This window comes from Scardinius erythrophthalmus, assembly GCF_964197995.2.
Source record: "Scardinius erythrophthalmus genome assembly, chromosome: 12".
Classification (NCBI taxonomy): Eukaryota; Metazoa; Chordata; class Actinopteri; order Cypriniformes; family Leuciscidae; genus Scardinius; species Scardinius erythrophthalmus.
Genome location: NC_138232.1, coordinates 18,858,048 through 18,884,027, shown reverse-complemented (window position 1 = coordinate 18,884,027; position 25,980 = coordinate 18,858,048). Strand labels below are relative to the sequence as shown.

General features: G+C 37.1%; 1 protein-coding gene across 5 annotated transcripts in view; it reads left to right on the top strand.

The window, feature by feature from the left end:
* lpp (LIM domain containing preferred translocation partner in lipoma) overlaps positions 1–25,980 on the top strand; it is a 200,350-nt gene that overhangs the window by 166,037 nt on the left and 8,333 nt on the right. For all 5 annotated transcript variants that reach the window (XM_081380119.1, XM_081380123.1, XM_081380120.1 and 2 more), the window contains one exon: positions 9,662–9,831. In XM_081380119.1, the coding sequence (XP_081236245.1) occupies positions 9,662–9,831 (170 nt within the window). The remainder of the gene's footprint in view (positions 1–9,661; positions 9,832–25,980) is intronic.

Here is a 25,980-nt window from a genome sequence, read left to right as displayed (position 1 = left end):
TAGTAAACTTTGGTTGGCGGGCCTAAGAGTTCTCACTGAAAAATGTTGGAACATTTTTCATTGAGAACTCTTAGGCCCGCCAACCAAAGTTTACTAACTGTTCCTAAGTCTAAGCTAAAATCTAGGGTTGCAAAAGGTCAGAGAGGAAAGAATGTACTAGACCATTAAAGTTTTAAAAACAAGCAAGAGCAATTTGAAATCAATTCTATAACGGACCGCACGCCAGTGTAGAGACACTAAGACATGAGTAATATATTCACTTTTGCAAACACCATGTTAAAAGTCTTGCTGCCACATTTTGAACCATTTGTAATCGAGGCAATGAGAGAGGAAAAAGAGAGGAATGGCTGATCCCCAAATACAGGGAATTGCAGTTGTCAAGTCTAGAGGAAATAAAAGCATGAATCGCTGTTTCAGTGTTCTTAAAAATAAATGAATGACTTCACTTTAGCCAAAGTTCTCTTGTTAGAAACTATATTTGACAACTATAGGTTAACTTGCTAATCAAACTTGATGGCTGCTATCTAATAAAACTCACAAATGTTTCACACACGATTTAACATAAGAAAATTAAACACCAGCATTTAAATCAGGGTTTCAGAGAGGCCAAGCGCAATAATCTGTTTACTCTCGTTTAAAGTTAAGAAATTTAAAGACATCCAGGCTTCAGAAAGGCAGGCAGCAAGAGAGTCATTCTTATGCTTCAGAGGCAGATACATTTGGGTGTTGTCTGCATAACAATGGTAAAACGTGCCATGTTTTCCAAAAATAACCGGGACTTACATGTATTTTATATGTAGTACATTTATATATACATATACGTATATGTATATATAATATGTATATTTGACTCTGTAGTACCTGTACAGTATATACAGGTATAGAATATTTTTACTACATATACATTTCTTAAATAACTTCACTTAACCTAAATAATTTCTTAATTTTAAAGGCAGTGCAAATAAATTACAATATAAATACAAACCTGCAACGATCATGTTTTGACAACAAAAACTGAATGTTTACTCATAATGAGATTACTGAGTCCCGAGTTCAAGTCCCGAGTTCAAATCCAAATCCAATCTTCAATCTTCAATAAATTTAATTTATCGTCTTCTGGTTGACCTCGTTTTCTTCATAATAACAGGCTATTCAACTAGCAAACACTCAATATGACTCAAGGAAGAAATGTAAGAAAATTAATTGTGAACGGATTTGTCTGTCTTCGTCAAAATAGCCTGTTTGAAAGATTACAAAATGCGCATAGGCTTATCGCCTATTGTTTATTGGGCGACAGAACAAAAATGGTTAATATGAACCTTTAAATGAAAATAAATTACAGAATATGTTTGTAACAATATGTACATAAGTTACTTGTCAGGTGTTGTTCACAAAAAAAAAAGCATTAGATGAATAGTTGCCATTTAAACTGTCATGTTTCATCTGTCCCACCCCTGTGTTTCAACCGTCCCGCCTGTGCGGGACGATTGAAACAAAGCACAACTCCCGTTCAAAGTCATATTTTACTTAAATCATTCTATATTTGTACCGAATAACACATGATACTAAGAGAACACATATGTGAGTTGTTAATCACAAAAAAAATAAAAAATCTATCTGTAACCTTATCTTAGAAAACGACATTTATCTGAAGTGTTTCAACTGTCCCGGCTCTCCCCTTCCGTACCATGCAGTGGAAAAGCGCCAATAGATATTCTTTTTAATATTATCTCATAATTTGGCAGCAGGAATATTAGGCTGCTGTCACTTTAAGTCCTTTAAGGATCCATTATATTGTTACACATGCATTTTCTTTCTCAACTCTGTTTACGTTCACTTAATACATAACTGACAATTTACTTGAATACACACCAAATATTTTTCATAAATTCATCTGTTTGTTTCACGGAAGAAAAAGTTTGGTTTGGAACAACATGAGGTTGAGGAAATCATGACGGCATTTTTATTTTTAGGTGAACTATTCTTTTAAATAATTAAATTGGGTCCTGAATATATAGTTAGATCCTTGTCTGGATTCTGCATATTTTTTCTTCCATGCACACATGAGTATTGGCTGCTGTTTCTTTCTTGCCTTTTTTATTCTTGTATGGCATGTTTATGTTTCAGCTCTTCAAGACCAAGGACACACTGCTTTCTAGTCTCACATCAGAGTGTGGTGTGCCACTTAAAGCAGTCTCTCCTTTCTCTCTCCTCTCCCGGCTCCTACCTCAGATGGTCAGGGAGGGCCTGTTTTCCGCGATGGTTCATGTGGGGTCATATCATCTAACACGAACCTTCATTGTCGGAGAGTGCGGGTCGGCGATTGTGCCTCGTTGAGACAGCTCCACTGAGGCTTGCAAGATTGTCTGCGTTGCAGGCCTAGTTTAAGGAGCTGGAGGGCTTACTATGAATCATGTTGCTAGATTTCATTCGTGGGTGAGCGTTTGACCCCAAGAAAGAATGTTTTGTGCCACACAAACACGCAGTCCAACACATTCACTCACCTCCACGCTCTAACTCTCTTCTTTATTTTGCTTTCTCTCGTTTTTTTTTTTTTTTCTGCTCACTCAGCCAGTTTACACTCTGGCACCTGTCCATGTCACAGTTCCCACCTACTTCCAGGACGTGTAACCCATACGTTTCCCCCACACCCTCTCTGTCATCTGCACGCTGCCCTGCAGGCCTGACACACTGAGAGGTAATGCATTGTGGCATGTTTCCCCCCGCTCCAGAGTCACATCCCATTCTGCCTCATCATCGTTTGCTGATATGGGAATGAGATTACAGGGGGTTATGGGTAAGGGGCATTGAGAGATTGAAGCACATTGATGACACCCATTCCTTTTGTCATCTGGAGTAAAACCAGCCGTACAACTATGTAGAAGGCCTTTGGAATGAATGCACACAGAAAAGACAGGAGGAGTGAATAGGGAAAACACAAGAAGACAGAAATTTCAAAACAATACAAAGAAGTGGAAATTTGAAGCTTTTAGTGTAATTGTTGAAAACCTTTTAGCGCTAAGTGTCCATAATAAAGAAAACAAAAAATAGTTTAAAAGTCTAGTCGAAAAACAAATGTGTGTTAAGAAATATTGCATTTATGCTGGCATTTTGACAATTTTTTTTTTTTTTTTTTTTTTTAGAAATTAAAAAGCAGTTTTTTAAAATAATAATAATAATGCAAGATTATGTTAAAGTACTTAGGTTTTCTTTTCAAGTATTTCATTCTTTTATTTTATTTTTTTTCATTATGATATCAGGACTGTTGCCCCCTAAAAAAATTAATTATTCTTAGAACAGAAGTTATGCTCATCACAGAAGAGGTGTATTAAACTCATTGGGTCTCATTCATGAAACACGAGCAGAACGAATTTTTGTGTAAATCGTGTGTAAAGTGGTTCTGGCATAAATTTTCGGGTTCATTAAAATGTTTGTATTTTCCAAATGTTAGTTGGTACGAAAGAAATCTACACCTGCTCCCAGCCACGCGTAAATAGTGCGTTTAACATCCGAACGTTTTGCTCATTAATAAGGCTGCATTTTAATTCACCTTAATCGGGTACATATTTACACAGCATTTTGAAAAAATATTATATATAGTAATTACATACGGTTTTTCTTTTTACTTTTATTATGAGAGCCAGTAATAGCATCTGCAAACGGAACACAAGTCCGCAAGTCACGAGTGTTGCAGTCAAGCTTAATGTCGAACCATTTTCTTTTCACTTCTGGGACTGTTCGATTAACAGATGAAACTCCATTAACTGCGTCTGTAATATGCTGCCAAGCTTCCTTTTTTTTAGGACCTGATACGCCACTATGTACGCTTGAAAATAAAATGTGGCGTTTTGAATGAACTTCTGATAATAAAACTTCAATTTCTGCATCTGAGAAATTTCTCTTTTTCATTCGCTTTTGAGAAGACATGTTGAAATCCTTCGTTTGGTGTCATAATATGATGCCCATATATAGTTGTCAGTCGGATTTAATGGGCGGGATTTATGGTAATTGAGAATGAGCGTGCACGCGCGTCCCATTTACGACTAATTGGAATTCATTAACACACACACACATTTCACTATCACATCTGACGTTTACAAAGTATTTGTGAATCAGGAGAAGAGTTTTCGGGAAGGTCTCTTTACGTGCAAATCACTCACATATTTATTCGTATATTTACGAATGTTTCGTGAATGGGACCCATTGCATGTGTGAATTTTACTGTTTTTTGAATAAATGAATGGATAGAACAAAAAAATTGCATCACATTGACCCCATTAGCGTTTGTTTGCAATCTAATATATAAACATTTTGCATGACTTTGTATCTTTTTTCGTTCTTTGCACACACAGCCTGTCACAACAGATTTATTTTTTTCTTCCCCAGCTTTTGTGTGGGGTGGGTGGGGGGAACAAAGCGTGTGTTTGGTAACATTGCTCTGTAATAAATTTGTGAATTAGAGCAGCATAATTTGCTGGAGCGGAATTTGCTGTTGAAACAGATGTTTTTTTAAATCATTTCATTTTTTCACTCCAGCTGCAGGAATGTGTTGTTTACTATTGTTCCTAAAAAACGAGATGAATTCCATCTGTGGGAATCTGTGTTGCATTACTATTTCTGTCTAATAACGCTCTGTTGTTTACACCGTAAAATATTCTTTCTGAAGAAACAAAGTTCTTGCGAGCCCAGAATATGTGTTGTGGATCTGTTGTGTTTATTTGTTTACATGCGTGTTGTTGCGATGCGCTTTGTCTCCCAGTACTGAGAAGTCTGTGTTTCCTCCTTAAAGAATCACACCTTCTTTTCTAAGCGAGTCAGGAAAGTTTGGCCTTCCACAAAAAAAGTTCTTTGCGTTCCCTCTTTACACGCATGATCTTTGATTTCCGGCAATGTAAGATCAAAATTGCTGCTCGCGCTCGCGCCGCCTTTCATGCACCTCTCTTGCATCGCAGCGTGAAAAAACAAAGAGCGGCGAGACGGAGATGTGCAGGAAATCTTAGCAGGCCTGCCACTCAAAACATCCACCATCGCCAAACAACAGCATCAGCCTGCCACCACAAATACATTAGAAATCAATTATTTATGGAACGGAGTCAAGAACTCTTTAATCTTCTCCTTTTATCCAATTAAAATGCCTAACCGCTTTAAGCCTTTCACAAAGCTTGTGAGCAACACACTCGGCCTCTTTCTTCTTCCTTCATTCCATCCTTATTATTTCTCTTTTTTTTTCTGAGGTTGCATATAAGAAAGAATAGAGGCTTCATAGGGATGGTGAAAACAGAAGAGAAAGTGTAAAGTGTAAATGAACTCTACCACTCCTACCCCTTCTGGTTACAAAGGAACTATTTGAAGTTTTAATATGAAGACTCGCCTTCCATTCCCAGAGCAAGGGACACATGGGAGCGAAGGCTCTTTCATGAGCCCTCTCTGTCCAGTTTTTTTTTTTTTTTTCTCAAAAGCAATTGAGCTTGATAGAGATGTACAAATGGTGCTTTTATTAAGAATCGGGTTGTGACGAGCTGATAGTAAAAATGTGGTCATTTATAAACTGAAAAATAAACTTTTCTATTAAGCTCAGTCTGAAAGTGACGGATTCACCAGAGATGTTTGCGGCTACAAATGAGTCAAAGAACAATTAGGCCCCACATTTACAGAGACAGTTGTAACTCGCTGATCTACTGCCTGCAGATATTAGGCTTCGCATAATATATTTGTGTGTGACTTTGGACTGTTTGTGTGTCTGTAGAGATTTCTTTAGAGCTGCTGATGTAATTTCTGTGGGTCTTCTAACTGTATTCCCTACTGACTCCAATAGTGAGAGAAACGTGACTTATAGCCTGTAGAAACCGGACAATTGCTAAATAACAATGACCAAATTCACCTACAGACAAGTGTTAATGAATGATCTGTGATCACGTCCACCTAAGACTACTGTACTAAAGCCAAAGCCTACATGTATCCTTGGTAACATTTTAATTTAGGGTCCAATTCTCACTATTAACTAGTTTAGCATGCGTATTACTAGGATATTGGCTGATATTAGTATAAAGCACATACTAATGCCTTATTCTGCATGACCATATTCTACATCCCTAATCCAACCCAATACCTAAACATAACAAACTTCATTACTAATGACTAATAAGTAGTAATAAGGAGTCTATTGAGGAAAAAGTCGTAGTTAATAGTGAGAATTGGACCCTAATCTAAAGTGTGACCAAACAATTCTCTAATAATTCACACACATACACATGCACGCATGCACACCCTTCCTCAGACCCCAGTTTTTTAAAGCGCTAACTAATCTTATGTTGCTGATTAATGTTAACCATGATAATTGTAAACTCTGTTATTTGTGATAAAGTGTATAGTCTGTTGACTATAACATAACCGATGGTTATTTGTCAGCATATTTAAACTTGTGGTGACAAATATTCAGGTCATTAAACTTCATTAGACCTAAGCTTAGTTTTCAACTTAATTATGGCAAAGTTATGTATCTGTAAAAGTGAATCTTTTATTTAAGATATAGGTTAGTACACTACTTAGGTAATTGTTTTTAGTGTTACGTGGTCCGGTTTTTCTGTAGAACTGGTCCTTCACCTGACAAAAGTGACCTTAAATGCTCTAAAGGCATTTGAGGATCTCTCTGTACATCCTGAGAGTCCAAGGCATTCCCACTCCATGGGGAAAGAGGATTTCCGAACGGTTTCCTCCACTCAGGCTCTGAGGGTGACCTGCACTCATCCCTTGGCTGTATTTCCCACTCTCACTTTCTCTCTTCTCTTTTTCTGTGCTTGTCTCTCTCACACACTGGTTTGGCTCAGAGGGGCCTGTGATCCAGTGCCACTCTTGTTTCAGCCCATCTGAAGTGATTACCTCTGCCTGGGATTCCTCCCACCCCCACAGGTCCCCTGGGGAGCTGCGGCAGGCAGACGGCTCCACTTTATTTCCTCCGCCTGCTCTGTGCTGTTCTCTAGCAGAACCCTGTTGCAGGTACAGCTCAGCGGGATGGAGAGGGAATTATCTAGAGATCAGCGTCAGTGAAGTAGCTCACATTAGTTTTAGTGACAGTTCAACATGGAGCACACAACACAGGGCTAAGTGGTAATTATTTATCAACATGACATTCATTTATTATGCTGCTGTTTCACAGACAGGTGTGACAATTCATGGAAACCTTGTGTCGGATCATTTCACAGTGCCTTTAATTAAAGTAATGGTCTGTATAGCTATCTACAGAATCAACCATAAAGCACTTTTGTCTTCACACACTTTTTGAAATGATAAAAAACAAGAATAATAATCTTAAATCAAGATACACTACCGTTCAAATGTTTGGGGTTGGTACGATTTTTTTTTTTTATTGATAAAAATGCACAGCAAAACTCATGTATTTGATTTAAAATAGTAGTATTGTGTAATAATATTACACTTTAAAATAACGGTTTTCTATTTTAATATGTTCAGCATCATTACTCCAGTCTTCAGTGTCACATGATCCTTCAGAAATCATTCTAATATGCTGCTTTGGTGCTCGAGAAATATTTCTTATTATTATCAGTTGCAAACAGTTGTGTTGCTTAATATTTTTGCACAGTGCTACATTATTTTCAGGATTTTTTTAATGAATAGAAAGAAGATTTATTTGAAATAGAATTTTTTGTAACATGTCAGTCAATTTTGATCAATTTAATGCATTCACGAGAAACAAAAATACTGAAAAAATCATACTGATCGCAAACGTTTGAATGCTAGTGTACATTTACTTGAAACGCGAAATAGCTTAATATCAAGGTCAAGGCTTGACTAGGTCTGACTTGTTTTAGAGAATATACTTTTTTTTCTCATGTTTACAGTAGTAAGAATATTTCAAATTCTTTTGAATCTTAAGTACATTTATCTTATTTAATAATGTTTAGATTTTTTTTTACTAGAAAACAAGATAAAAGTACTGATTTTTTGCTATGCATCGATCGGAGTGAACAGATATCCCCGTGTTAATCCACACACACGAGGAGAATTATCTACGATTAAAACTTTGTTGAGAAGAGGTGCTCATATTCAGCTCAGCTTTGATATCTAATCTGAAGAGCGGAAAAGTTCAGTCTGTTTTGTTGATGCCGCCGACAGCTTCAGCAGTGAAAATGGGAGCGTGTCTGATATTTCTCCTCCTCGCTGCTTCGCCTTTTGTCTGTGACAAGCTTGAACTCTGGCTCTCATTGCAGTCAGAAAGTGTATCATTTCTAAAAACAGGCTTAAATGAAGCACAAAAGAAAGAGAAAAGAAAAATGAGGAACTACAGAACTAAAGTTAAGTAAATTAATTCATAATATCTCACATTCTCTTTTTTTTTAGATCGTATCTGTCCTCAGATGTGTAAAAAGGAAAACACCACAAGATATGGCTCTAAAGCGCATTATTTCCTGATACTGCTAATTAAACTGCTAGCGTCATTAATTGGTTTGAAGATATCTTTGCATTGAGTTGGAGACATCTTAAGCTCAATTAAAGATAGCTTCAACTCAATTACAGATATCCAAATGCCGTGTCACACAATATGCAATCAGGATCTTTTTTGGGTGCAATGGCAGATGCCCTATAACACAAAGATTGTGCTCTTTCCACTTCCAAAGTTTCGTTTTATCATGAAAAGATTGTGTGTGTGTGTCAATGTGCCAATGTGTTGTTTAATCTTATTCTCATTCCAGTGGGGATATTATATGTGGCTATTAGGGGAAGATTGGTCTGAAGAGAGATGCGATGGATTTTATTAGTGTTTAAATTGAATATGAGATATCCCTGCTCTTTACGCATCTGACATCGTCTGAGTGATAAGTTTCATCTGTTTTAGCATGTTGTGATGGGCGAGTTGACAGATGGTGGGTGGTATTTGCGCAAGCGGTGATGCATTGATCTCCATTCTCTTCGCAAAGAGAAAAAAAATCAGCTCAGTCTCTATTAAGTGACTGACCTTATTAAGCGCCTTAGATTTCTACAATTGTAGGGCAACCGATCACTTTGCCCTTTTTAAAAAGGAAAAAAAAAAATCCAAACACTTTAAAGGGGTAAATTCCCTGGAGATGGTATCAACCTAACTTTAGAAATGCTCCTCATATTCTGTTTCTTTTGACATTGAGTCTTTTAATTCTTTTTATCCGTAAGACGTGCAATTACTCAGTAGAGTAGATTATGTTATCATTGGTTGTACCACAAAGAAGAGTCTGCTTGAAAGAGGCGACAGACACACTGTTTATTCGAGATTATCTCTGAACCTGAAAGCTGAAGTGTTAGTCTGCTTTAGAGTTGAAACAAATAAAAATAAAAAAATGACACTTAAACCTTGTGGTTTGGAGGTAAATAACCCATATCTACACTTGAAATAGCTATTCTTAATTAAAATGTTTTGTTTGTTTGTTTGTTTGTTTTTATTAATGAAAGTGGCAAATGATGCTGTTTACACTATATGTATATTATCCATTTAACCTTTACTGATAGTTTTTTATATATATATATATATATATATATATATATATATATATATATATATATATATATATATATCACCATGTTGTTGTTTTTTATTTTTTTTTTTTTTTTTTTTTGTTTATATAACTTGCCATCAGCATCCATACAATAATTCCACTGCTGTATTTTGCAGGTCGGTGTGCGTGCTGTGGGGAGAATGTGGTCGGTGAAGGGACGGGTTGTACCGCCATGGACCAGGTCTTCCACGTGCACTGCTTCATCTGCATGACCTGTGGTTCCAAGCTCAGAGGGAAGCCCTTTTATGCCGTGGAAAAGAAGGCTTACTGTGAACCCTGCTATATCGTGAGTGTGACCTGCTGAACACTCTTTATACACACACTGGGTCTCGTACATTAATAGTACTAAAAGTTTTTTTTAAGTCACGCAAAATATCTACTAGGTGTACTAGGTGCATACGTATGTCATTTTTACTGTAATTTCTTTCTAATGTTGAATGTTTGTGTGAGTTTTATTTGGCTTTTTGGCTGTATTAGGTAGGATGGTGCAGATTTGACAGACAAGTTGTTGTTGTTTTTTTTCATCTGAAACATGACCCGGGCAGGACTCAAACCTGGGGTTCTTGTAGCACAACTGCTCCATATATGTGCAAAGAACTGCCCTCTTTGCCACAGCTCTGAAATAAATATTATACTGTATGTATGTATATGTATACACTACCATTCAAAAGTTTGGCGTTGGTAAGATTTATTAAAAAAAAATAATAATAACATCTTCTGCTCACCAAGGCTGCATCTATTTGATCAAAAAGAGATATTAAGAAATTATTACAATTTAAAATAACTGTTTTCTATTTTTATATATTTACATTTTTTTATTAAAATGTTTTATATATATTCACCTGCCATTACTTCAGTGTCATTTTATCCTTCAATAATCATGCTAATATGCTGATTTGGTGTTTAAATAACATTTCTTATTATTATCAGTATTGAAACAGTATTGTGCTGCTTAATATTTTTGTGGAAACAATGATAGTTATATATATATTTTTAGGATACTTTAATGAATAGAAAGTGCAAAAGAATTTTACTGACCCCAAATGTTTAAAAATGGTTGTGTGCATGAACGTAAAATAGTAAATAATAATAAATATATAAATACACTGACACATTGCAACCTCAGCTGTTGATCATACTGTCTATTTACTCGTCGCTCTGCACATTTCTACCACATATCTAAGAGGAAATACTTCAGCGGCAGTAGTTTGCATGCTCTTTGAAGCTCTAGCTTCCTTGTCTTCATATGAAGCTAGCTTCAGCTCTCATTAGCTCCATGTTCTGAGGACTTGTCTAAGATCTGCCAGGAGCATCTGGCTCTGTGTAAAACCTGGATTTAGGTTCTTTCAGAAATGTTACTCAAACCGTTGCTCTTTTCATAATCATTCACCTATTCCTGTCACACTGCTCATTCTTCCCTGATGAGCTGCTTCACACTTGTTAGCTCGGTAGTCAAATCTATAAGAGGCAGAAAGATTAGACAAACAATCGCCTCGCATGCAAAGGACCAAGCGTCACGTTCAACTTCATCTCATACATCTGATAAGCATTTACACGGGCAAATCACACTTGAGATGTAACACGAGTATTAAAATCACATTAAACTGCCAGATAGGATTACTTTCCTTTGTAGATTGGAAAGCAAATCAGGGCCTCCTTTTTCTCCCTCCACCGTCCACCTTCCCTTTTTTTTTTTTTTTTCTGAAATATCTGTTGAAAACTCTCTTGTTTCTTCAGGCGAACAGTAAGAGAAACAGAAATTAGTGACAGTTACAGTAATGCATGAAAATTAGCATTTCTCATTGAACTAGAGGTTAGGAGTTTCTCATAAAAAACTCTCAAACTTTCTGGGCATGTTTTCCCACATCTGAGAGTTGTGCAACATCTGTGCTGGTAGACATTGAAAGTTTTGAGAACCATATTTTGCTTGTCATTATTACAAAACACTTTTTTCAATTTAAGTTTTGCAATGCAGATTTTTTAACTATGTGTGGGGAAACGAAAAGGGATCATAAAATACATAGAGTATTATTAAATTCATTTAGTTAGCAGTTCTGAGTTGAGGTCTGTAATGGATGGGCTAAGTTGGCCATTAGCATTCCCATTCTAATTTTGTACACAGCTAATTTTACAATGGCCACCGATGGAGAAAGATGCATTTTAAACAGATGGTGTAGTTGTAGCCAGATTTTGACTCATTCGTTGGGTCCAGAAAGATCCACAAACACATTTTAAATAAATACCATCACAAAGCGCTAAAGACTGTGATGTCACAAACTCTTTCACACCTTTATGACAGCCACATATTTGGAAGACCTGTCAATCAAATTAGTTCACACTCAGCCACCAATAACCTGGTCTGACCTTTCTCAACCATGGCTCTTTATGTGTAAGAGAGCAGGCTCTGTAAAACAAATGATATATTGTTATAAAAGGATTCTTTATTTGATTGTGGTGTTTATATATGTAGATATGATGGACCATATACTGACCCACTTCTAACTTGACAAAAGCAAAAGTGCAGAAAAGTCCATTTCTGTTTGATCAATCTTTACTGTAAGTATAACATTTTGAAACCCTGAGTCGGTAAGCACTAAAAATAAGTATTAGTCCAACTCACAAAGAAACCAGGCCATTCCTCAAACTGCCTTTTATTTCATCATTGTTTCCCGTTTGTTCTCGTGTTATTTCCATTTCCACTGGCACGTGTAGCCTATTTACAATTCTGTTATGGCCACAGTGTTTCCCTATTTCCCTTTTAAGAAACCACTGTATTACTGAGCCAGCACTTTCTTAAGTGTTCTTCTCGTTTATACAGACAATGCAAATTAAAAAAAAGCCAGAATATTGGTAATATTGGTCAGATTTGTTTACCAAATTAAATGGTCTAAATCCAACTTTATTCAAATGGACTGTTTTAAACACTTGCGTTATATTTACTACATTTCAATTAAAAAATAATACAAAGAAAATGTTAAAATAAATTGGAGATATGCTTCAATGGCATGGCGGGCCAAATTAAAGGTCATCACACGGGCCCTGGTTTAGGCATCTCTGGTCTAAACAGATGCTTGACAATTTTTCTGATGACTGATGAGTACTGAATACACTTCACGACAAATGCAGTTGCCAAAGTGTCATGTATATTGATTTATTAGACGGCTCTCTGAAATACTTGATTCAGATTGGCCATTTGCGGCATTCAGCTGTCAAATACTTCTTAATAATGACTGTTGACCAGGGCAACATGGTATGACTGACCGCACAATTTTTATTATTAACCTAATATTTCATATTCCATGTCCATGAATTAATTGAATTGGAAGTGACCATGTAATCAATGGGTTACTATACAGCAGTTGATCATTCTCTCAAAATAAACCCTTACTGGTTGATCGGGACCCCAACACAAAGCTTCGGTCTGACTGTACGTTATCCCTTACAGATATCAAATATGCCAATCCATGAATCTAACATGTAACGTTTTATCTCACACTGGCTTTATGTCAGGCATTTCAAGAAAAAAACAGATGATATGTTTTTTCATATTTTGACTGGTGAAATTTATTTGGACTATATGACAGCCTATGTTGCATCATAGGTAGTTGATACTGTAGGAAATGCCAAATTCTCCACATTTTAACCACTAGTGCTAACACTGAGGTTTTACTGACTTTCTTGGTTGCCCACTGCTCAAGAATGGATCAGAGAAATTTCCAGGACTGTCACCAAAGCCAAAACCACCTTTACCACTCAGACAGCTTTTCAGTAAACCCTTACTAAATCATCTACACTTACCACTGCAACTGGGGCACAGTGCCAGCTTGGAGTTCAATACAGGGCACAGTTTCACAGCATCATCACTGAATATTCAGGGGAGCACAGGCAAATTGGAAATAATACATCTTTAATAATACATTTCAACACCATAGCAGCTGCTGTTTTTTAGTTCCAGATATTAAAGGGACAGTTTGTCAAAAAATGCAAACCTCTTTCAAATCTGTATGGATTTTTCCCACTGTGGAACACAGAAGGAGATATTTTGAAGAATGTTGAGGTCCAAATGCAACTTTTATTAAATTGACATTTTTCAAAATCTCTTTTTTTCTCCCACAGAAAAAAGAAATGTAATTGTATTATGCCATAAGGGCCATCAAATTTTCATTTTTTGGGGTGAACTGTCTCTTTTAGGTCACTGGATGACTGATGCCTGACTGTGTTCTCTCCCTGTACTTCAAGCCACAATGCAATGTACTGAGAGAGACACTGAGTTCGTTCATATATTTGATTCACTCGCTCTGTTCAGCTGAACTTCAAAATGATAGGAAATGGGCAGCAAAGCAATAGTTAACCTTTGTTCCAAAGAACAGCATCAGACTATTATGTCTGTCTGTGTACTTCTTCAACAGATGAATCAGTTGAAGTATCGGTGACTCAGGCCATCTCTTGAATCACCCCACTACACTGATCAGCTTTCAGAATGATTGTACTTGCTTCCTCTGGAAGTTTTCCAACTTGGATCCATGCGCTAAAGAGAGCCGGGATAATTTAAGAACTTTATTTATGCATTTCATCAGCATAAATGTTCTTCTGGCACAAGATCAAAAGGATGGAAGAAATCTGAATTTCTTAATGAAAGTAATTTCTTCTTCTTTTCTCCTCATCCTCAGGGTCATACGCCTCTGTGCGATTAGAGAATGAGCATGAGACTTTGGTCTCTATAGAGACATGGCAGTCCCCCAGTGAGCTGGGGGAAAACTTCAAATGAGGCCAGCGAGTCAGTCTAGGAATCTTTTAAGATAGGAAGAATGCACATTGTACATTATTTATCAGTTTATTTATCTGCAGAGACAGGATCACAGCATTCATATTTTCATTGTTCTTATATAAACATCTCATTTACTGCTCTGTTTGCCACTAGGGAGCCGGATGGGGGGAAAACACCTGTTATGTATCTAATGTCATTTACTTTCTTCCAAAGAAAAGAGCCTAAATTTATTGAAATCTTCTTTTCATCCTTTTTTTGAAACTAGTCATGTCTTGCTAAACATCTGCATTTTCTTCTATAAATACCTTTGATGTATGAATGTCAGTGTGTGTTTAAAGTGTTTTAAATACAATTTTCATTTGAACGTGTTGGATCCCGAGTTAAAATTATAATTGATCATAATGCTCATTGCTTCATTACAGGATTTCAGCTCTTCATCGTAGCCATTAAAATTTAGATTCATCTTGACTTCAAAAGTCATCTTGACATCAAAAGATATCTTAACAGCATTCAGCAAACTCATTTCAATCCTTAATTTACGAGGAGCAAATGTCACCACTTATTCTGTATGAAATCTATTGCATTTCATTTATAATTCTAAAATTATAAATATGTGCATTTATTATGTCCCCTTATGGTTGACTTTTGGTATCTGTCTTTGGGCAGCTACAATTTGTACAGTTATTAATCAAGCATTAGTGATGGTAGTATAACTATTTGCATGTAGGAAGCAAATATGTAAATTTCAAGCTTAAGTGGTGAACAGTATTTTTCAGTTTTGTTTAGTTTGGGAATAAAGGCTATCACACAGTGACATCCAGTAATCTTTCTCTATAGCATCAAACAGGAAATACGAAGCCATTTGTTCAAATCTCTAGTTTTGCATATTCTTTGGAACAGCACTGATAGCGTTAGCATGTTTCCACCTCTAGGCAATAGACAACACAGAACTTTTGAACAGTGCAACTAGATATCATTCATTCCTTTCAGTAATAGACAGGAAGGCTGCCTGCTGGAGATTCTCTGTTATCTGTCATCTGCTTCCTGCTCTCCTGTCGTCTTATCACTCATGTGCTCTCAGCATCACAACTGACCCACAAAGCACAGTGGCAATAATCAGCCTTTGTGCTCTGGCTTTCCCTGACTACAGCCATCACTGACTTATCATTGCTGGTTTGAATGTGGTGCAATACAGATACATTTATTCACAGCTCAATTAATCCCCTTTTTGCATGAAGTGGTCTCTAATCCTGTTAATGTAACATCAGTGGCTTGTCTGTTGTTTTCACTTCTTACCCTGATGTGTTGTAAAGCAGCAGCTGTGGCATACATCTGGTACCCGCTCTCGGACCTTTTTCGTTTTCAAACACCTAATGTAATCAAGGCTGCACAAGCTCACTGAGTCTCTTACACATACTCATCTACAATCACTCAGTGTTATCTTGCACAGAACTGATTTTCTGCACAGTCAAAAGCACATTATTCACAGTTAGATCACTAATGTTCGCCCTGTATTTACAGTAATGTTTTTAGTCAATTCATTTAAAGTTTAAAGACACTTTCACAATTGTTCTGCAATGAAATGCAGAGCCACCGAATCATTTTCCTAGTCCTTTGTTAACTTGGTCTGTGGGGTTTTGACAGGGATTTTGAGTAGAAAGTTCAGCGCTTGAGGCTTCTCTGTGGAGCTGTGTGATTAGTAGTGTTAGAGACAAATGTTCCTGAAAACTGCTATGGCGTAAAACACCAGAAGGAAAAAGGCACTACTTTGGAGAGAACAGAAGTGTTTCTCTGACGAATGGGAGAGTTGGTTTCTTGGTGTGGGCTGAGTGTTGTGTTTGTATGCAAATAGACATAAAATAGACCTCTCTCAGTGTAAAGCTAGTTAACTTGTGCAGCACCAGCAGAATGTAGGAGGTAAATAGAGTTCAATTCAAAAGAGATGTTAGTGTACATGGGTTAATGATTTAAGAATTTCATTTACTTTAAAGTTCTTTGTGGTGGTTTCATATGGTTTTGAAGTTTCAGTTTAATGCCAATAAAAGCGCCAACTTTTGTAAATATCAAGTAAAAATATAGCATTTCCTTACACCTTGAAGGCATGCCAGTGTACACATCTTAATCATTTTCAATAACGATGTAAAAGCGTATGTGAAATATACACTAATTATAAACACTAATAATGTAATAAGATTTTTAAATGTTTTTGAAAGAAGCCTCAAGGCTGCATTTATTTGATGAAAAACAGTCAAAAGTGTAATATATTAAATGTTTGTAATATTACAATTTAAAATAACTGTGACGGCAAAGCTGATTTTTCAGCAGCCATTACTCCAGTCTTCAGTGTCACATGATCCTTCAGAAATAATTCTAATATGCTGATTTGGAGCTTAAAAAATTTCTTATTAGTATAAATTTTGAAAACAGTTGTGCTGCTTAATATTTTTGTTGGAACTGTGATAATCAATTGTTCCAGCATTATTTGATGAATTGAAAGTTCAAAAGAATATAGTATTTATTTGAAAATTCTGAATATCATTTTTTGGGGGGGGAAACACACTACATGGAAACTTGAACCAGCGGGTCTTATATCATTGACCCACATTTTCTGTTTAGCTAGGCAGCAGTTATTCATCAGTGGATACAGATAAGTGCACATTTGTTGGGTACATTTTGTGAGTCGTTTCAGGTGCCTTGGATTGCAGTGATGTAAAACATGCCACATTGCGAAAGTCTGCTGCTGCATATTCTAAAACAGAACGGGCCCACGGATAACCAATTTGCATAATTCCTTTAGTGATTCGGGTGCTAAAGCAAGGCCTAGCTAGCGTCCTCTATCAGTGGGCAGAATCCATTCTCTAAATTCCTCTTTTAGAACTTTTGCAATGGTGACACAGGTCATACCTTCCCATGGTTTATGAACAGCTGAGGCTAAATGTATGTGTCCTCTCTCTGAGTGAGTTTGTAGGATGATGCACATTGTCATAAATTAAGAGCTTTGTACAGAAAGCTCTAGTGGGGGAAGTGCAGCTTGTGGCTCTTTCCCTCAGTGCAAGATCAGCTTTGACATGTGTTTACTCCTCTACATAAATATTTAGAAACACACAGAAATTCTTTCTGGCTCAAATCTTTTGCTCAACTCTTTGGCCAAGTCCCCCATGGGCCAGTGTCTATGTCACAAACTGATATCCATTTTTTTTTTCGGTTCAGCCCAATTCCTTATTTTGGCCGGCCAGCTTCTGTTTTGGACTGATCCACTGTTTCAAGCACCAATGGGGTAGTCAGGCTACAACTGAATTTATGGAGCAGTGAGTGACTACCTACAATTGAAAGTGAACTGCCATGAGAGGTTAAGTATAGAGTAAGTCTCAGTCTAATATGAGGGGAGAAATATGTTTTAATGAAATCGGTGATACCTGACTAGAGAAAAAGGGCCGTTGTCAAAAAGGTAGGAAAACTTTAACACCCATAATGCATTGGGCATGTTGCCGTCCAAGGCCACTCCCAGTCTTCTCCTATTGGATAGGCTTGACCAGATTCAAATACCGCATTGGGTGAGTAGGAAATACTTTTTAGCAAACTAACTTATATTCACAAAGGTGTCAACTTTTATTGTTCCAGGATGCAAGAATTCAAAGAGTAAATGTTTAACGGAAAGTAGTTATTTTTAGTTTCCAGTGAAGGATCTAGAGCATTGTAGGCAGTGGAAAATGGCTGCAAAGTATCCTAAACATGGAGAGAACACTGCTACGGAAAATGTCTGTGTTTTTAGTCTCAATTTCAAACTGGATGACTATAAACTCAATGTTTTAGGCCAAGCTGAGGGGCAAAAAATGAAAAATGTCAAAAGTCCTGGAGATGTCAAAAGTCCACTGGATGACGCAAAATGCTTTTACTGACAAATAAATGGGAATTTCTTGTTCCAGGTAACACGGAGAAAGAGTAAACATTGTTAATTTACTGTACATACAGACACTGTAACAATACAGAGCAAAAATCTAACTAAAAAACAAAAAAAAAACAACGTTAAAAGTCTCCAAGGCATCAATGTGAGTAATATTTTAAATATTATTACAATTAATTACATTTTTATGTTTACAACTGAACTTTTGGAGCTGTGACTACCTTCAATTGAAAATGAACCATGCACTGTGAAAAGTTATAAAGTATGGCATTTTGGCTTAATTTGAGATTTGATCAGATTTGCCAAATTAAGGTTTAAGAAGATCACTCTTGACCTTATTCACTCAACTAATCCTTAACCATGATGTTAAATACACAACAATATTTTCACAGCCAATAAATTAGTTCTTAATCCAGGATCAGTGGAGGAAATGGCCTCCCTGCTGAGCAACAAGAGGTAAATGCCATTATGTTCCATGTAAGTTGCACACTGCTGATCAGCTCAACAAGACTAATGACTGAGACTGCTTTCATTTGCCAGATAGCCCGGGTTTTATTTTTTATTTTTTTTAAGCAAGTGAACTGCGGGGCTGAATGGCATTGAGGTTAATTATGTTAGCAAGGTGCTGTTTGTGGCACCCTGCAGATCTCTTCCCTGTCGAAACTGCTCTCTTCCTGCCAGGCTGCTCGTGTTACTACTGTCAGAACACTTAATTGCCTGGAGCACTTAATTAATTGGAGATCATAATTTCTGGTAACCGGTCGTGTTTAACGTGTTCCCCCTTCCCCATCTTTCCTCTTGGACTTTTACTGCATGATTATTCAGATCCATACAACTTGTTGGATGTAGGCTGGTTTAGATAAATGGCCAGGTCCCTATGGCCTGCTTCATTACTGCCTGATTTACTGCACACTCTCTCAGAAAATATGGGGAGAAATGCAATCACCATTATGAGATTGCGCATTCTAGAGAGTTTGATTTTATTATTTGGGTCAGTGACAAATATGAGTGCCCACAAGACAGGAAAATCTTTTAAAAAGAAGTACTATTTGCATTCATATATATTTTTAAAATGTATATTACAAATATTATGAAGTATTCATTTATAAATATTGTTTAACCCTCTTCGTTTTTATTTTTATTTTACATTTGTTTGTTTTTTGTTTTCTCCATCGGAATGGTACGAAACTTGGTAAAGGTTTTGGCACTTGCTACGTGAACACACAAAAAAATGGACATGGACATGATTCGAAAAGGTTAAATGGTCCTGAAAAAATAATCACACTTGTACTCCTCGTGGCCAACAATGACCACATGGAAATCTATCTAGTGGATACTTTTGGTACTGCGCCCAAACAAAATCTTACTGAAAGCAAATTTTTTTAGATATCAAGCTCAAATTTGGAACACAACTTATTTTGTTTTGTGACTTAGATTTTCTTGCAGTTTTAGAGTAAAACGTGATTTTGAAAATATATAAAAAAAAAAAAAAAAAACATTTTTCATAACAATAAATGTAAAACGTTCACTTTTTAAAACGTTTTTCACTTCAGCAAGTGTCTTCTTTGAAAAGAGATCAAACTTAAGTCTGTGCTCTAAAGCATTCAAGCTTTACGAGTTGGAAATTAAATTTTCAGGTCTAAGCTCAAAAAGTGAATAAATGGATTAAAAATACAGCGTAGATATATTTTAATACCATAAAATACCCTAAAAATACAAAATGTTAAATAAAAAACTAAAATATAGTAAATTCATTTCATTGAAATAAAATAAAAAAGTTCAGACTAATTTACCTTTAGACACACACACACACACACACACACACACACACACACACACACACACACACAGTGGTCCTAGCATAAGTTTAGTGGTCCAAAGTATAAGAACCTGCAATTTTCCAACAAAGAGACCTGTATGCTAATGTAATGGAGTACATGCTGTATTATTGAACCACAATGTCCAAGTTCCAGGCTGTGCCGAGACATTTTCCCAGGGTGGCCCAATAAGGGTTCATTTTTCCATGTGCAGCGGAAGCTTCTGGTAACGGATGTCCTCTGTTGCATGATACTCACATCCCGTTGGCCAGACTGTGCCACAGTGCAAATTTTCACCCACTCGGCTGCGCCAACAGCCATGTCTGTCATTGCTTTGGAGGAAGGTGATGACACACTAGAGTTTGAAAACAAAGCAACAATTACACGTGCTTACAATGAAGTATAAACATGGTTTATTGACCACAAGCTTCAGCCTCGTCAATTTTTAGCAGAATCACAAGAGCACTAAAGATCAAAAACAGAATTAATGTCTGAGCTTTCTTTTATACCCTGACTCCCTTGTGTGATTGCAAGTGACATTGCTTCCTACCTTGCCTTCAGCCCAAGCTGATAGATGTAAAGTGTAGGGAACAGGCAGCAACTCACACCAACACCTTTCTGGAACAGCCCTCACACTGGCATGGCTGCCGTACATCTTGAAAGAGTTAGCATTGCCCACGCTCTGCTATCACGCTGAAGTACAGAGGGTGATGAAGACAGGTGAATCCACCCTGCTTGTTTTCCTTGATGTTGGAAGTACAGCAGCAAAGCATGCGTTCGAGGCTTTCTGCATTCTGAAATATTCATATCTGTCTGCATTAGCATTAGCAAGCTACTAATTGAGTTCTGTGTATTCAGACATGATTAACTGGCTGGCATTCCTGAAAGGAGAGACCCAATTAGATAGCACTTGCATGAATTGCCTTGCGACTTCCCTCTTCGTGCTGTTGTCCCTGTTTGTGTGTGTGTTGTGTGTATCTTTTGAGCTGGTTACAGCACTTGATTTTCATTACGTGCATGGTTCTCTTGTAATATAGGGTGTAACCAGGCAGAAAATATGATCGTTTGAAGCCTGTTTGGTAGCTTCTTTCTTTCAGTCAAACTTGGATCACTTCTTTTAAGGGAGGAAAATATGTAACCTCAACCTGATGGTGTGATACTTCAAGTGCTGCCTGCTGCATTTTGGCTCTGTTGTAAGATAGATCTTGAGCCATGTGTCCAGAGCGGTCAAATTCTGCTTCGGAGCTGATGTTAAGTCAGGCGGACACCATGAGGAAAGTTTCTGAAGACAAAGCAGGGGAGTTCATGGTCAATGTCACAATACTCTTTTCTTTTCTTTTTCTTTTCAGAACTATTAACTTGTTCAAAAATTCATATGAAACCAACATGAGTACAAGCATATTTCTAAGAACTTGTCAAGTGTGTTTTAGACTGTGCAGTAAAATTATTAAACGTGCTTCAAGGATATTGACTCTGCATCAGAATCTTTTACTTATAGTTACTCTGATAAATGGATTTGCAAGTATAGTTTTCAAATAAGATTGATTTTTAAATGAATTCCACACAAAATGATCTTTAAGAAATGTTGAGATATTCTACAGTTGCAGTGAAACCTTCTGAGGTAACTGCCATAGTGAAGGCAGTACAATAATGTCTCTGAAATGTAATGGCGGGGTGATGTCTTGGGAAAAGACGTTAAGAGTTCTTGGCTCAGTGCCTCTGCATTCATATCCAATCCCCTGTAGCTCTCTTTCCTTTAACTCTCTTTATTTAAGTAGCTCAAAAGATAGTTTCCCTGAGCGCCTCGCAGTCCCAGGGATCCAAAGCAGCAGTTTGGTTCTAGTCTGGTTTTCAGTCCGCTCAATGTTAAGGACCTTCTGTCGACCCATTACCATTTATCAAGACCAGTTAATGCTAGAATTAGGTAATTTTATTTACACACACAGGCTGTTCAGCTGAAGAAATGTGAGTTCTTTAGTCAAAGATTCATCGATTCAGAGCATCCAACTGACCTTTGACCTCTCAGCTAAAGTCAGAAATGTCTTGGTTTTCTTTTTTTTCTGATAATCTTGAGTGATTTAGATTGGTCTGTATATCATCAGATTGTAGAGAGGTGCTCTAATGTGAAGTTGTCATATGTACATAAATATGTAATTGTGGTGCTGACAGACATTAAAAAACTTTTATGTGAAATACTTATATATTTATGATGACTCGGGGCATTGCTCAAGAATTAAGTTTAAAAGCCCTTTTTGGTTTTAAAACTATTTCGATTTTAGAAGCTATTTAGATGATGTTTATAAGGTAAATGCAGTTGGCAGGGTGACATTGAAGGGTATACAGGTGTTTTAATATTCTGTGCAAAACAAATCCATGTCACCAAGCTAACTGAGAATCATGTAAAATTAATAAAGCCTCCTATCAAAGACGACATCCAGTAACTTCAGAGTGTTTTGCTTAAATTCACATTGAGCGCTGTGAATTGGCAGTTGATAGTTACAGTATACACAGACCTCATGTGATTTACCTTCATAAATATCAGTTTTAGTTCCTTATATTTCCCCTTCTTTCATTCAATCCAGACAGTTTGGTTTCTGATTTATTTAGACCAGTCTGTAAATGAGTATCAACATTTGTGAAGGCTGATTGTGTCACTTTTTAGTCATTCTTATGGACTGAAGGTCCAGTGATGTACAGACATAAACTCTACACTCCACACTGTTGTCCAGCACTATGAAAAGTTGTCCTGCTACAGAATTGTGTGTGTTGTGTTTGCACCCACAAAAAGAAGAGTGCCTGGAAGAAAGAGAGAGTGTCGGAGCACTTTGTCAGGAAATTGAAAAAGCAACAAGGGAAAGAAGAGGCTACAATTGACTTCAGTGCTCTCCACTCACCCTTTCGTTCAAAAAGAGGCTGTCTGACCTAAATTCATTTTACCTCATCTGCCTAGACGTTTGTTTAGCCTTCTGGGCAAACACTTAGAGAAATGTATGAAGCTGGAAAAAGAGGAATATATGTGAATATATCACATTCTAGCAGGAGAAGAGTAAACTGAAAGCATGAGTAGACGTCTAGTGCCCTCTTGTGGCTCTCCGAGCCATTATTCTTCCACCAGTGAACTGCGCAGATTTTCCTAAACCATCTTTGAAAGTTATTACCGGACAGTAAATCCACAGCATGTAAATCAAAACTGCTTTGACGTCAACATAAACGCTGCAGAAAACTGAAAAGCTGTGCTGGGGAAGAGAGGTCTGACTGACCCAGACATCACCACCAGAGTTCCTAGGATGACTCTGGCACAACATATTGTATGAAAACGGGCTGTTTTTGAATGTTTCTTCAGAAAACTGTAAGCAGCAGGGATCCAGATGCTGGTTCAAGTCTAAACTCAGGTTAAACATTTGGCTGTGATCCTGAAGGCTATATATACTGACTGCCTGTATTTCTATATTTTCCCCTCCCCCTCTTCCTCGCCTCAGAGTTATGAGACAAGCCTCAAGGGTTCTCAGCAGCAAGCTTATTAAAGGCTTTATCCGTTTCCAGGATTTGCTGAGGATTGTGGCACGGACATTGTTTGTACACAAGTGTTGCTCTGGGAAATAATGTTAATTTCTGTCATACTCAAAATGAGAAATGAGACAAATTAGACCCTGGTGTACCTAGGGCCTTTTTTGAGCCTTGACGATCCCCCAGCATTCAGTCTTCTCTGACACTGTGATCTAAAGCCGAGTTGATCTAAGAATGATAAGCGTAATATAGGAGATCAGGGTCAAGTCCTTTGACCTCCACCTCAGCTTGCTGATGAATCGAGAGCATGGGAAATGATCCCAGTGCACAGGCAGTGCAAACAGGATTTGGCTGCGTTGATACAGTACATGGGACTCTTTCCAGTAAATTCTGTCCATGTAGCTGAAAACTCTATATACTGCAGATCTGTTCCAAATCCAAATGAGTTGCCTTCTAAGGCAGCTTCCTAATGTCATAAGTGACAGATTTGGAACTGCAAAGTACATTGGCAGGAACACCATGTGTCACATAACCGCCATTTCTCACACAAAGCACACGGGAGACTCGCAGTTGATTTAAATAGTTTGATATTAGCATGTTGCAAAGCTAACAGTGCAGTACTAACATAACCACACAAAAAAGCCTAGCCTAGACAAATATCAGATATTTGTATCAATATGGTTTAGTATTTAATCAAATATTTGAATCAAATATTTTTTCTCACATCAGCCATCTTGGATAAAACTGGGATTGCCTTCACGTTAGCTTATAATTTGATTAAAACTAGCATTATTACTAGCTGTAACTGTGTTTTCAATTAAGACATAAATTACTGTGACTCATAGGTATGTATTCATGACTGCGTAACACAGCAACGTCACGTGAGTGTAACCGCGATAGAGACGATAGTCCAACCGGTATTTAGCCCACCCCATCCTTAAATGGCTGCAAAAGAAGTACCAAAAATCTTAATGGGTGCTTTCCCTAGTCCCTTCCTGTTAAGCACAGCATATAAAATGTTAAGTTTCATAAGACTCTGGGCATCTTTCTTGTCTCTCTTCTTTTGGGCCTTTCTTTCTCTACAGTCTGATCTTCAAAAACTTAATCTGTTAGATACACTACTTTGTATTTTATATTATCTATTGACTAAGATTTATCTTATCTTGAAACTTATTTGCTTTTAAAAATGTTATATCTAATTGATTAATTTGTTGCCTTTATAATTTTAAAAATTTAATTTAATAAAATGTGTTATTCCTTATTCAATATTTAATCTCTGACATAAATCATTGGTTGTCTGCCTGGATCTCACTGCATCAATTTCTTAAAATGTTGCCTTAGTTTGTTCCCTTTGTAGTTTGATTGGTAACATTCATATAGTGCCATATCATTCTAACTGATAATTAATTGATTAAATGTAAGATAAAAAAAATTACATAAAAAAATGCATACATTTATTAAGTTTAGAAAAAATGCCCTTATATAGGTACAAATGTTCCTGTAAATCAATTTAAGAGGGCAAAATTTGCCCCTTATCTGAAATGTTCATTTCTGTCACAGCTGTGAACTAAGAACGAACCGCAAAGAATGTGAAGAAAATAACAATCTTTGGTAGTCAGCTGTCCACATTAGGCCTAAACCAAAAATTTTTTGTTTATCAACAAAATCCCAGAAAATAGAGATATCATTTTTTAGTAAATATCGCACTCCCTTAGTGTGAGCAGCTATCCAAGATCGTACCCACAGGACTGTCGGCCCTATCACCAGGGCTCATTGGCTCGGAAAACGTGATGGCTTACAGTGTTGCCACAAATGCACATAGGCATGGAAGTCTGTGTTTGAAAACAGTACTGAGTGGCTGTGCCAAAGAGACAGGCAGCCAAAAAGGACAGCTGTAGCCTGGAGTACTCACACATACTGAGATGTGTCTGGGCCACCAAATCCCAAATGGAGAAATCCAGGAAATATTTGTGCATCATAGCCTCTCATGCGAATACGGTCTCACACATGCTTTCAAAGAGATCCTAAGTCATCCTATAATTGATCACACACAGATGATTTCACCATCCTTTGCTGTAATTGCTTAGCTAGAGGGGAGGGAGGGGGATAGAAGATTCTTTTATATGAAATATCGAAATAACAAATCCAGGGCTCGGGGTGGACATTAAGAAGAGGAATGTGAGCGAAAAGTCATCAGCTGGCCCGCGGCCCGGCATCCGTGGCTGAGGAAAAGCCTACAGTCATCAGAAAGTGGACGTATTTACTGCTGCGCCTCTCGCAGAACGAAAGCAAGAGTGAAAAATGACTTTGTTTGTGAATCAGAGAGTAGCTAATCAGATCTTACTCTCATTTCATTGCTCGCTATATATACTTTATATCAGAACCTCCCCCATTTTCCCTCAGGTATTGAGGACAGAGACACACTTGTGACAACCATTT